At 49.3% G+C, this 12,762-nt stretch overlaps 5 protein-coding genes across 5 annotated transcripts; 1 reads left to right on the top strand and 4 right to left on the bottom strand.

Annotated features, from left to right (window-relative positions):
- Window positions 1-3,077: 3,077 nt before the first annotated feature.
- On the bottom strand, window positions 3,078-4,492 carry HOO65_021011 (putative double-stranded RNA/RNA-DNA hybrid binding protein; the record flags this gene model as incomplete). The annotated part of the gene is made up of 3 exons (XM_071006766.1): window positions 3,078-3,159; window positions 3,358-4,125; window positions 4,248-4,492. 3 exons carry the CDS (start codon window positions 4,490-4,492, stop codon window positions 3,078-3,080), a joined length of 1,095 nt encoding a protein of 364 aa, XP_070861649.1.
- A 31-nt stretch (window positions 4,493-4,523) lies between these two features.
- On the bottom strand, window positions 4,524-6,524 carry HOO65_021010 (putative RNA-directed DNA polymerase from transposon X-element; the record flags this gene model as incomplete). Its single annotated transcript, XM_071000215.1, has 1 exon — window positions 4,524-6,524. One exon carries the CDS (start codon window positions 6,522-6,524, stop codon window positions 4,524-4,526), a length of 2,001 nt encoding a protein of 666 aa, XP_070861648.1.
- Window positions 6,525-6,636: 112 nt separating this feature from the next.
- HOO65_021009 (Endonuclease/Exonuclease/phosphatase family protein) lies at window positions 6,637-7,803 on the bottom strand (the record flags this gene model as incomplete). Its single annotated transcript, XM_071000214.1, has 1 exon — window positions 6,637-7,803. One exon carries the CDS (start codon window positions 7,801-7,803, stop codon window positions 6,637-6,639), a length of 1,167 nt encoding a protein of 388 aa, XP_070861647.1.
- A 1,202-nt stretch (window positions 7,804-9,005) lies between these two features.
- On the top strand, window positions 9,006-9,722 carry HOO65_021008 (ran-interacting Mog1 protein; the record flags this gene model as incomplete). Its single annotated transcript, XM_071007037.1, has 3 exons — window positions 9,006-9,082; window positions 9,153-9,374; window positions 9,431-9,722. 3 exons carry the CDS (start codon window positions 9,006-9,008, stop codon window positions 9,720-9,722), a joined length of 591 nt encoding a protein of 196 aa, XP_070861646.1.
- A 289-nt stretch (window positions 9,723-10,011) lies between these two features.
- On the bottom strand, window positions 10,012-11,963 carry HOO65_021007 (putative hmg box-containing protein; the record flags this gene model as incomplete). Its single annotated transcript, XM_071006597.1, has 2 exons — window positions 10,012-11,077; window positions 11,278-11,963. 2 exons carry the CDS (start codon window positions 11,961-11,963, stop codon window positions 10,012-10,014), a joined length of 1,752 nt encoding a protein of 583 aa, XP_070861645.1.
- Window positions 11,964-12,762: the final 799 nt, after the last annotated feature.

Genomic DNA, 12,762 nt, shown 5'->3' with positions numbered 1-12,762 from the left:
TCTTACAGAAAATACAGGCCGACATCGCTCTTGGTGTTCTAGTTCAATGTTGAAACCAGTGCATGCGGTGAGAAAGTTGGATATAAACGAAAGATGAAAGTTGACAGGCATGATGGGATCATGGGCTGCTTTTTGACCCCGTATGTTGGAGAAAGTGGGGTGGATTTCCTTGTTTAGCCTTGACAGCGGAGAAAGCATGGCAAAACCTAGCCTCGATTATTTAATATTGCTGCTGTGAGAATCATCAGACAAAGCCAAATCAACTACTATACAAAAAATACAAGTACTTCCGCCTCTGACTATATATTCCTTACTGCCTACACGATATTTGCGACTCATCCTTCAAATAAATCTCACCCACAAGCCCTTAGTGTTTCTTCAGTACGCCATAAATATAATACGACCCAAAGTCGGAGCATCCTCAGCAAACTCTCAGTTCTAGCAACGCATCTACATAGACTCCTGGTGTGGGAGGGCGAAATCTCGGTCATTCTAGCTGCTTTCTCGACTTGCAAGATGCCGGCTAATCGCCATTTTCCTCAGTTTTCTGCCTACGCCAGAGCTTTCAGCTAGTGCAGTCCTACGACAGTATACGCTCCCTTTTGCTTCCGTCAGGGTATACGCAGAGTGTGCTCATAGGGCTCACTACCCGTAGTCGGTGTCTCTATGAGATTAGAGAACAAAAAGACTCCATGGAGTTTTACTCTACCTGTTAAATCTACTACCAACCGGAACTTGCTCTAATCTCTTATTAGGAGCGAGATCATTGCCTTTGCTTCCTCTATAGCCCCATTCTTTGTCGTCAGATGCGGGGAGTGGTCTGTCTGCGTTGCGTTTGCATGTCCGCATCCCATCCACTCGTATCATGTCTTGGCAGATAATGTCTAGGCTTAGGAAAGTCTCGAATCTTCATCAGCTCTGTTTGTTTGCGATTTTACAGACTAGCGGAGCTGCTCAAATTCCGTCTCAGACCACGACCTCAAGATTTTCCGCGGACACCTTGTTTACAGCGGGGTACCATGTAGCCGCCAGCTGCATGTATCGGTTTTGGCGCTGTGCAAGCTCTCGCTACTTGTATTGCAGACTTTAGAGGGACTCCGTGGCAGACTCGGCCGAGCCGGCGTAGTACATTAGTGGTTTTCTAGGTCTTAGCCATTGTTGCCTGACATTACTTTTCATAACATGAGCTAGGATCCCACCATACCCCCTAGGAGTAAGCTATGTTCTGTCTAGTATTTAGAGCCTCACATCTATGTCCGCAATTTTCTGTCCTATCTATAGGTGCATGAATCTCGTTTTGCTCTAGTCAATCTCTATCTTGTTCTCACTACACCATCTCGTCGCAGTCCTCAGCCAGTCTCCACCTGACCTGGGCTTAGACTTGACTGGCTCCGATGATTCGTGGATTAAGCCGCCGTCGGCATGCCCGAAGCTCTAGCCCTTCTTGAAGAGGTCCGCCATGAACAGCATGCGAAGAATTGGTGAGGCTGGCGAGTCCTGAGGTAAGTTACCCCCAATTTCCTTTTCCACTGGAAGGTCTGCCTCTGCAGATGAGCTCATCTGCTTATTTGTCAGAAACGAGGCTACCCATTTGCGGAGAGTCTGTAGCTACAAATAGCTTCTCAGCCTAGCTACTGGCCTTTTCTTCTTGGCGGGATCACAGGGGCCCTTAATATCATAAGTGTCTTCCACGGTTGAGATTTGCCCGTGACAATGGCTGCTAATTTCCGTGTGAGGTCTATAGCAGCTCTTCCCTCAACTCTTAGTGCGTAGCCCAATGTCTGTGTCGATATCCTTCTTTCTATTACGCTCTCAAGGCTAGCGGGAGTGGTACTAGCCGGTAACCCCTTAGAAGTGTTTTGTCTCGCTGTTGCTTCGGGATCGCTACCATCGTTTCTGGCTTGAAGATCCTTGGGTGGTATCCAACATCTAAGTAGAGGCTAAAGAGATTGTTTGAAATACCGGCCTTGCTGGCCTCCAGGCTGTGCCCTGTATTCTAGCTACTCTAGGTGCAGTGTTTCCGGTGTGTGAAATTTCATCTTTGGTTTCTGCCCAGGCTAGCTTCTCTTATGGCCTAGCCTTCCTCTTCTTCTTCTGTACTATCTTTTACCATCTAGGTGTTTGCGTCTAAGAGATCTTTGGCTTCCTCCTGTGGCATTTCTTGCTCTAAAATCATGGATCATAGGGGGATGTGCCTTCGTCGTTATTGCCTTAGTCGGGTCGACTGCAAGTTGCCCAATATCTCCTTCCCTTGGGGGCTCCCTTGCACGAAGGGAGTTAGTTTCTCTTGCACGGACTCTCATAGACCTCTCTACATAACCTGTACATCTTGTATCAGGTAGCTCTAACTATGTCCCCTATTTAGATATTATTGATCGTAGTACTAAAGGGGAATCTGTCGCTACCGCAGTTGAGCCCTTTCCGGATCCTCTCTATACACTTGCTTTAGCCTAGCAGTACGCTTAACGAAAACTCTAGCTTGATCACGCATGTAGATATGGGCTAAGATCACCACAGAGAACCATCTTTCTATCCTTCACTGTTGTCTAGGCCCACTCGAGTGCCAGTCCTCAAGACATGTACTTTTGGCTAGCATCATACACGTTGGCAATATATAGGTCTTATTCTACCAGTTTCATTATGCCTACACCCGCGTGCTCTCCTTCAATCATGGAGACTATTGTAGCCATTATTGGGTTCCAACATACACCAGCACCCTTAGCCTCGGCTCCCACTTCACCAACGAAACCGCGAGTTTGTATGCCGTGCGCTTAGCCATTCTCATTTCTTCTGCTGTTTTGTCTATGTATAGTTCTTGTATGCATATGATATCTACCCTTCTTCTATCTGCTTGGCCTCTTCCATTAGTGCCGGATCTTTTAGCTATCTGGGGCCCCACTTTAGGAGTCTGGACCTCTTGAGGGGGCCGAGTTTTCTGAGACCTGTTTCACTGTACTTCCGCCGCCCATGTCCGTGCGGAGGCCGGACCGGCTGTTTGATTTGATTTGATTTGAATATATTTAACGTCTACTGGAATCACTTAGATCAAACGACGCCGGATTGGTTACCGGACAGAATTAACCCTCTGCAGAGCTGACCACAGGTTTTGGGCGAGAGAAGCTCGTATGCTCCCAAGCAAGCTTGTTCCTCGTCTTCCATCTGTAGTCGTCAGAAACGAAAAAAAAAAAACAGGAAGCAGAAAACAGAAAACAAAATTACCCCGTCTAAACGCCCCTCCTCTCCCCGTGCCAGCTCGTCCCCTGTCAAGTGTCTACACGACACGCCCTCCACTTAGGGTCCAGTTTCCCAGCTAGGTAGCTCCACGACCTATCTTCTCTGAGGAGTTTTTTAACAAACCTCCCCGCCAGCCTCGTAGCGTTGCCCATGCATTCCCATGGGTGGCTGAAGTCCTTTGGTTTGCCGCAGTTCGGCACTTGGCATCTTTTTTCCGCGTCCTGATGGTTGAACCTGGTGTGGTATTCCTCGAAGTCGCCTTGTCTGGAACGCGCCGCGAGGATTCTCGCCACGGTGCCTCGGTTCAGTCCTTTCATCCAGTCTACCTTGTATGGCCTTGGAAGTCCCAACGCCCCTCCAAGGTGGTCGGTGTTTGGGCAGTTGTCTCTCATCCAGTCCTTGAAGTCAGCCCTGAATGCGTCGTTCTTCCAGCGTCTCGCCGCCGCCAGAGACGTCGTCCTCTCAGGAACCAGTAGGTCCGCGCTCTTGCATCCCGCTTTGGCCAGTTGGTCCACTGCTTCGTTCCCCGGGACTTCGCAGTGCCCTGGGACCCAGTATACCCTACCGACCGGCTTGTCTAGTGCTAGGCTCTCCGTTCCACCTTCCCACTTTGCAAGGATGCGCCGGATCTCGTCGATTTCGAGTTGGGAAGTGCCTGGCTTCCTCATTCGCTTGCTGATCCGCTTCGCTACTCCCAGGTTGTCCACGCACAGATTCAAACCCTCTGCTTGTGGTGGGGCAACTTCCGCTGCGATCCTGACTGCTCTGAGGGCTGCGATCGCTTCCGCGTCCGCCACTTCCCTGTACTTCCCGCATGCCGCGGTCCCTCCCCCTCTAGCAGGAGTTTGTCGGTATCTCTGATCGGGAAAGGGAGCATTGCCTTCGCCTTGTCTATGGTGCCGTCTATTGTTGTTATGTGCAGGGGATGGTCTGTGTTGCATGTGTATGCGCGTATCCCACCCGCCCGTATCATTTCTTAGCAGATTATCCTGAGGCTTAGGAAAGCCGCGAACCTGTATAGACTCAGCTTGTTCGTCGTCTTATAGACCGGCAAGGCTGCCTGGATTCCGTCTCGGAGCACAACCTCCAGCTTGTCCAGGGCTGTTTTGCTTGCCATAGGGTACCATGTGGTGGCCGCATACGTCAGCTGTGGCACCACACAGGCCCTCATGACCTGCAGTGCAGACTTTGGTGGAATTCCGAAGTAGACTCTGCTGAGGCGTCGAAGTACGTTGATGGTCCTTCGAGCTTTCGCCATTGTTTCTTTGCAGTGTTTGTTGAAACTCAGGCTAGGATCCCACCCCCAACCACTTCATTTCGTCTATCGGAGCCAGCCAAGTTCCATCTGGCATCTGGAGTTTCGCGTCCATGCCTGCGGCTTTACGCCCTTTGTATAGGTGCATGAATCCCGTCTTGCTCCAGTCGATCTCCAGCTCGTTCTCGCTGCACCATCTCGTTGCCATTCTCAGCCATTCTCCTATCGACAGGAGGTTGACCTTGACTGACTGCGATGATACGTAGATCAAGCCATCGTCTGCGTGCCCAAGACTCTGCATCTTCCTGAAGAGGTCTGCCATGAAGAGCATGTAAAGGATTGGCGAGGCTGGTGAGCCCTGGGGTAGGCTGCCACCGACTTTCCTTTCCACTGGGAGTCCTCCCTCCACGGATAGGCTCACCTGCCTGTCCGTCAGGAAAGAAGCCACCCACTTGCACAGGAACTCTGGCCATCGCTGGCTTCTCAGCCTGGCTATCAGCCTTTCCTTCTTGACCGCATCGAAGGCGCCTTTGATATCAAAGGTGACCAACGATGTGATCTTCTTCAGCTTTGACTCTCCCATGATGACATCTGCCAGTTTCCAGGTGAGGTCTGTGGCCGCTCTTCTAGGGACTGCTGAGGCGTAGTGTACCGGAATGATCTGTAGTTCAACTGCCTGTGTCGACAGCTTTCTTGCGACTGCCCTCTCGAGACTCTTCCCGAGGGTTGACAGTAGCGAGATCAGTCGGTAGCTCCTTGGGAGTGTCCTGTCTCGGTGTGGTTTCGGAATTGCTACCATCGTGGCAGACTTGAAGACTCTTGGGTGATATCCGACTTCCAGACAGCAGTTGAAGAGCTTGACTATGCACTGTCCAAAAGTCGGCCACGCCAGCTTCCAGGCTGTGTTCGGTATGCCGTCCTCTCCAGGCGCCGTGTTTCCAGCGTGGAATACTGCGTCTCTGACTTCCGCTGAGGTTAGCTCGTCCCAGAGTCTTGCCCTCGGGTTGGCTTCCTCCTCCCCCTCCGTCCAGTCTTCCACCGGTTGGGTGTGGGTGTCTAAAAGGGCTTCGGCCTTTTCCTGTGGTGTTCTTTTCATGACGCCGTCTTGGGTCAGCGGGGGGAGTCCACCTGCCAAGCTCGGTTTCCCAAGTCGGTTAACCATTTTGAACACGTCGGCAGCTTCCGTCATGTTCTCAATGGTCTGCCTCCATAGCTCCCGTTTCGCCGTTCGGATCTCGGCTTGGAACACTTTTCTCTTCCCCTTGTACACGTCAAAGGTCGTGTCGAGAAAGCTGTTCTCCACGGTCCGTCGCCATGCTGATCTCATCTCTCTAACCGCATCTGTGCACTGCGGGTTCCACCACCTCTTGCCCGTGCCTTTGCCTAGAGCCTTTAGTGCCGCCTCGTCGAGTGCTTTGGTCATCGCTTTGATCAGATCGGCTGCAAGTGCTTCGATGTCTTCCTCCCTCAGGGGTTCCCTTGCGTGTAGAGAGTTGTTCTCTCTTGCGCAGGCTCTTGTGAACTTCTTTGTGTCGAGTCTGTTCATGTTGTGCCGGGTAGCCCTGACTACGTCGTCGATTTGTATGCCTTCGACTGTGGTACTTGGAGGGAGATGGTCGCTGCCACAGTTGAGCTCTTTCAAGACCTTGGTCGTGCATCCGGTCTGGCCCAGCAGAGTGCTCGACGCGAAAGCCAAGTCAATCACCGATGGAGACTCCTTGCTGTGGAAGCAGGTATTGTCATCTGGCTCGTTGAGCAGAGTGACGTCGTCTTCGCTTAGCCAGTCTAGGATCAAGGAGCAGTCTCTTGATTCGCTTTTCCTGCTGTCCCACATGTGTGAGTGCAGGTTGAGGTCACCGCAGAGGATCATTTTCTTGTCCTTCACTGTTTTCTGGGCCCGCACCAGTGCTACTCCTCGGGAGGTGTCTTGCGGGTTGGCGTTGTACACATTAGCAATGTGTAGGCCTTGTCCTGTCAGTTCCACTATGACTACATCTGCGTGTTCGCCGTCACAGACGGGTACGAGTGTCGCCATTATTGTGTTTCTGACATATGTCATCACCCTCGGCCTCGTGTCCCGCTGCGTTAGTGGAGTCATGAGTTTGTATGCCGGGTGTGTGACTGTCCTCATTTCTTCTAGGGTTTGCCTATATACGGTTCTTGAATGCATACGACATCCACCCCTTTCCTCTCTGCCGGGTGTGGGCCGCGGCAGATGAAGCAGGCGGAGACGCATTGGTGCTCCACCTCGCAGCACGCTGGGTGCTTGCTGCTTTCATGCTCGCTAGAGCCGCAGTGTCTGCAAAGCTGTGCTCTGGAGCACTTCTTCGCGTCGTGCCATCCAAAGCAGCGGGTGCACTGGGGCGTCGCCTTCGGCTTTTCTGCCAGCAGGCGGACCAGGACGAGTCTCGATCCCATCCTGAGTTGTCTGGGGACCTTCGCCCCGTTGGCTGGGGTCTTGGCAATGAACGTCTTCTCATTGCCGCGGACTTTTCGGTCATGTAGACCGGGGCTATCCGAGTGGCCTGCGCGAAGCAGACCCTGATCATCTCCTCGGTGACCTCTACCGTCTTGCCACCTCCGTTGAGGTGGCGTACGACCGGGCCAATGAGGTAGGCGTCTGTGTTCAGCGCCTGTGCTACCTCGGTGCCTGGTCTGAGGTATTTCTTGATCTTATCGCTTTTCTCCAAGAGAGTGGCGCGACCGTCCTTGTGTGCCGTGAGCGCGATGCCGCTCTTCGTCTTTTTGACGTTCTTCAGAGCTTTCCCAAGCCCTGCGTCCAGCTTTTTTAGCTTCTCTGTCATCAGGAAGCTCTCGCAATCGCGCAGCTTGTTGCCTGCGCTGATTCGGACCAGGATTCTGTCGTCCTGGCGGGGTGCCGGGTGCGCGGTCTTATCCGCTTTGCGGCGCGAGACAGTCTGCCACTCTCCGCCCTGTTTGGCGGTCTCGTGGGACTTGGGTTCTGCGGCAGGGCTCTGCTTGCTTGCTGTTGTTTGCGCGGCCATCCTGGCCACCTCTGCGAAGGAGAGGGCCACATTCGCGTCCTTAGGGGTCTTGTTGGCCTCCTTGGGTTGCCCCTGGCCATTGTTGTCTTTCTTCTGCGTGGTGCTGATCTTTCCCATGAGGATGTTCTCCAACATCCGCACCGCCGTCTCGTGGAATTCCGCTTTCACGGCTCTGGCGGTCTGGGTGGCTTCTCGAGCGCAGTGCGTCTCGATCGTCTCCATCAGGGGGATGATGAGCCTCTTGGCTTCATCCCTGCGCTCCTTGAAAGCGCGTTCTTGGGCCTCGAAGCTCCTCAGCAGGCTGGACATGATGGTCCTCTGCCTCTGGGGTCTTCGGTCGGTATCGTGTGGTTGTTTGTTTTTTTTTCGTTTGATTTGAATATATTTGGGCGCGAAAAAAACATTTGATTTGATTTGATTTTATTTAACGTCTACTGGAACCACCAAGATCAAACGACGCCGGATTGGCTACCGGACAGAATTAACCCTCTGCAGGGCTGACCACAGGTTTTGGGCGAGAGAAGCTCGTATGCTCCCAAGCAAGCTTGTTACTCGTCTTCCACCTGTAGTCGTCAGAAAAAAAAAAAAAAAAAAAAAAAAAGTGCTATCCTTTATAATGTCTGTTAGCAGCTCAGAATGATGTGGAGTGGGACCTTCTATCGAACTCACCTCTTGCCTTTTACCAGATGTGACCGTAGTGTGGCCCAAATTACTCCATTAGATCAATCTTTGGAAATACCTCGTCTGAGCACTCAGATTCGATTTTCTTTTTTGTCATACCTGGTATTCTCCGTATTCTTTTTTTTTTTTTTTTTTTTTTTCATACCCCTACCAACCAACAAACATTGGCCTCCCAGACTAGACTACTCTTGAGCAACGTCTAGTAGAGAAGACTCCTGGCCGCAAGGCCGGACCCTAAAAAGACATAGGAGTAGTTCGAAGAAGACGCACACCTACAACTACTGACTACCCGGAGGAGGGGTCGGAGGACGACATCTTCGTACTCCCCTTCCGTCCAGAACATGCCGTTGTATTGCTGTGGAAAACCAGTAGGTAGACGTTAAAAAATACATACATACATACAACCAACAAACATAAGTCTCAAATCAGTCCGTCATTAGTGCAATGCCCAACTATTGTCGCAAGCAGAAAATTGTTTACATTAGCGCCTAAAGTACCTAACAAGAAGCAAAGGCGACTCTACCAGCACCACCTCAAAGCTTGCCAAAGTATAGTTGTTGTATTATTCTTCTTGTTGTAGTCCTCACATGTTTTTCTTTGCCATCATTTTTCTAATACACAACCAGCCTGCCCCGCAAAAAACGACATTAGCAGATGAATATAGATTTCACTCCCGTTGTGGACTATCCAAGCCCAAGCAGGTAATAAATGAGCTCCCCATTCTTCCATATTTATTCCACTATGACACAGAAACCCAAATTCAGTACAGTCAGATCACCCGCGTAAGAAAAAAAATCAACTCCCACATAAAGAGTACATTCTTCTCCATCATGGCAAACTACAAATCTACCCCTCTTTATGGCGGCGCCATTGTAGTCGACCTGCCCCAATCGTACATCGACGTCAGGTATGTGTTGGTCATTGCTCAAGTCCGGCCTTGTTGACACGCTTTCATCTCTCTTACTCCTGTATCATAGTAATATTCGCACCGTTCCTGATCACCAGGAAGTATTCATCGACAGCAATGGCCTCACAAGTATTGTTTTTGAAATCAACGAGCGTATAGGTGACCCGGGCAGCAATGCCGAGATTGATGGTGAAGCGCTGGAACAACACCTCATGGATCTTGTCGGGGAAGATAGCAAAGGCAACATCCAGGTATGGGACAAAAAAGCAACTAGCTTCAACCATCTTAATAGGTAAGTGCACCTCCTAGCCCGTGTTGCCAAGTTTGTTGTCCTAACTGTTTTCACAGCAAGTATCCTTGCTACAGTCTGATTGCCACAGACACCCCTCCACAAAATGACTACAGCAACAGAGGACCTGTGTTTACAGGACTGATTATGATCTTGCTACGACTGGAAAATAAGGACACTGATATCCTCATCACTATCAACGTGCCACATGTTAAGGGCGAATACGACGAGTTTGAGATCGACTTGCAAGCCGGAAAGCAGGGCTCTAAAATCAAACAAGCAATCCAGTTTGCTGATCAAATTCGAGAAACTTTTGATATCAAAGATTATGCTCTCTTCGGTGCGGATTAGCCATGTACCTCAGAGCCATGGATAATCAGCTTCTAGTTCATGATTAGGTCGGAGAATATATCGATCCTGTTTTGTTCTCTTTTACCTTCACTAGCTATAGTAGTCATGAGCAATACTATCTCGTTCAAAGATGTAAACCAAGCGCAAATAGAACAGTCGAGTTCTAAAACGAGACGTCCAGAGCTAATTTAGAGCTAGCAACCCCGGAGAAATGAGGACTCCGCTCATCTAACCAACCCGCCCGTATATCATGTAAGCCCCATTGCATCTCAAAGCACAAATTAGCTGTCTATTTTTGTAGTGTCAGTCCTGTAAGTTGAGCAGCCAGGAGATCATCAAGGTTTTCTTCTTCTTCTTCGTCTTCTTCTTCTTCATCAACTCTAACGGCTTGAGTAGCAGATGCAGCAATAGCAAGTCCCTTATTTCTATTGTGCTCTGCCCATAGGTCCCCAACCATCCTCATTATGTCTTTCTGCTTGAGCGTTGGATTTTCTGCCTTGATGGCCTTCATCTGGATTTTCATAAATGACTGGTACTCCGAGGGCTTCCCAGATGCACTTCTCGGTGTAGGTCTAGTTTGGACCAAGACAGACTTGCACTTTCCACATCGCTGGCGTTCAGGGTTAATACTTTTTGAGTGACGCTGATACTCAAGACCACATGAAGAGCACTCCCAAGCGTATTTGAAATCAATATCATACGAATGCCGGGTCGTGACCTCGATACCGCGGTGTCCAAAAGCATTGGAAACTTGCGTGGCCCAGGCCTTGAACTCTCGTCCATGTGGATTTGTCTTCAGATTGTTGATAATGAAGTTGGCTAAATGGCAATATTCATGAGCAATCACATTCAGAAGACGCTCTTCATTTGCAATAACCTTCGTGGCAAGTTCAATAGACGCAAAGTGTTTGTGCTCGACAATCTCTTCCTGTCCGTCTACCTTGGTTATCGACGTTTTCCTAGACCAGTTGGCCCTGCCAGCAGTTGTATTCAGCTTGTTGCTCCAAACAATTTGAACGCCACCTGTAGATTTCGTCATTTCAGCAATCTTGCCCTTGGTAATAGCGGCGTCAAGCTCTGCGAGGAATTTTGTCGCCATTTCATGCTTTGTAGCTTCAAATTCCTTTTTGATGTTACGAGAACTACGTGCTTGGCTTGACTTCTTGATTGGGGATGTAGATTTTTCCTTCTTTTCTGTTCTTGGTAATTTCGACGGGACAAATCCAGTAATATCAGAGTCTGAGGAGTCATCGAAGTCGCTGGAAATATCCTGGCACCAAGCGGAGTTCTCTACAAGTTTTCGTAACAATGCAGGATTCGTAGTCGGTCCAGATGATGGAGTGAGAGTCATGGAGCTGGACAATTGATCAGAAGCTGAAAGCTTTTTCTCCATGCTTAAAGCCAGAGAATCTGCAATACTAGGATCGATCTGGCTCATGTCAACTGCACTGCTTCTTAGGGGTTTGTCAGTAATGGTATTGTTATTGTGTTATTTTGTGTTGTCAGTAATGCGATTGGGACGCAGCACATGAACGCACGGAAAGCAAAAACTTACAGATCATTGGAGCTGGAAGATATTTCGTTCACCTTGGAATTTTCGATATGGTGATTTGGGCCCTCCACAATAGTAACGTCGCTCTTGTCTAACTCGGTAAGTCTCCGAGGCTCCCTCCAGTTCATGCGAAGTGTCGTGTCAGCATCCATTCCATCCCTTATTTTAAGGGAGTTTGGGACAAGAACAGGCACAAAGTCGTCAAGGCCTGAACAGCGACTAGCATCAAGATCCGATCCAGTATGAGAAATATCGTCGTTATCGCTGCCATCACTAAAAGACATAAAACTTGCCATTGACCGTCCTCTAGATGCAGGTTTGATTCCAGACCCCCGTGTCCGTAACTTTCGTGTGTCTAGAGACTCATGATCACGAAGCCCTAGCAACTTTTGGTCCAAGTCAATCCATCCATGTTGAGACTTTCCACGGTCGATCTTTCCAAGAAGAGGGTTCTCGAGGGTTTGGCTATCGGCGAAGCGGCGAATCTTGACAGTACTTCCAGGAGCCTTCTTTGGAGATAGGAGAGACCTAGCAGGTCCCTGGAGCTTGTGGGGGGTTGAAAAGAGCTTAGAGCTCGTATCTTGAGAGATTTTGCCAATACCGCTTGACAAGCCAGCTATCGAGGGTGTCGAGGAACCAAGCCTTGCGCAGCTTTGGGGAGGTGAGGAGGACTGATCGTGGGAAGACATCGCGAACTGGTTTTCAATAGCTAACTGTGGGAAGCCGTTCTACTACTCCGCAAATATCGATCGTAAAAGGCAACTTGGAAAGCTAAAGCAACTTTTTTGGTGGTGACCACCTCTTGTATATCGATATGCACGAGGCTGTCGAAATCTCTTATCACAAGGTTACCACAGCCTTGGAAAAGTAGGCTTGTGAGGTATAATGTAGAAGTTATGGGTAATAAAAAAGGGTATCCCAGAACCTACCCATAAAGCTACTTTATCATGTGCAAACTATATCAAAGAATCGTCACGTCAAAGGCAAGGCTCTTGGCTTCATTGTTTTTGTGTATCACTAGGCTTAGCCCTGTTACTATGGCAATAAGTCACCAGTGGCACAGGTGCTATCTTACAAGGGTTAGGAGAAATACGTACTAACCCTAGTGTTCTTAGAAGAACGAGAAGGGCAATCTAACCCTACGAAATATATACATATATTTTTTTCAGTACAAGAGTACAACTATCTATATTTTGTATACCCATCGAGCAGGATCCAATTTGAGATATATCACGTTTAATAACAGTTGAAATTCAAGTATGATATTTGTGCAGGACTAAGAGCTGTCAGGTCCTGGCTAATATTGATGGCGGAAATAAGCCTTCAGTGCTGAGCAAGATACACAGATGAGTTTTTTTTAGCCTTTAATAAGATTTTTAGATTGTGGACTACTGTGGTGTGTCTCCTTCGTCCACTTTGTGAATGGCTGAGAGGAAGGATGGCCTCCGGTTTTAGTTCTTTCAGCTTCAGGCGCTTGGTGAATTGGCG

Source organism: Ceratocystis lukuohia (assembly GCF_044167205.1).
Source record: "Ceratocystis lukuohia strain C4212 chromosome Unknown Supercontig2_pilon, whole genome shotgun sequence".
NCBI classification, from domain to species: domain Eukaryota; kingdom Fungi; phylum Ascomycota; class Sordariomycetes; order Microascales; family Ceratocystidaceae; genus Ceratocystis; species Ceratocystis lukuohia.
This window is presented reverse-complemented; position numbering and strand designations above follow the sequence as displayed.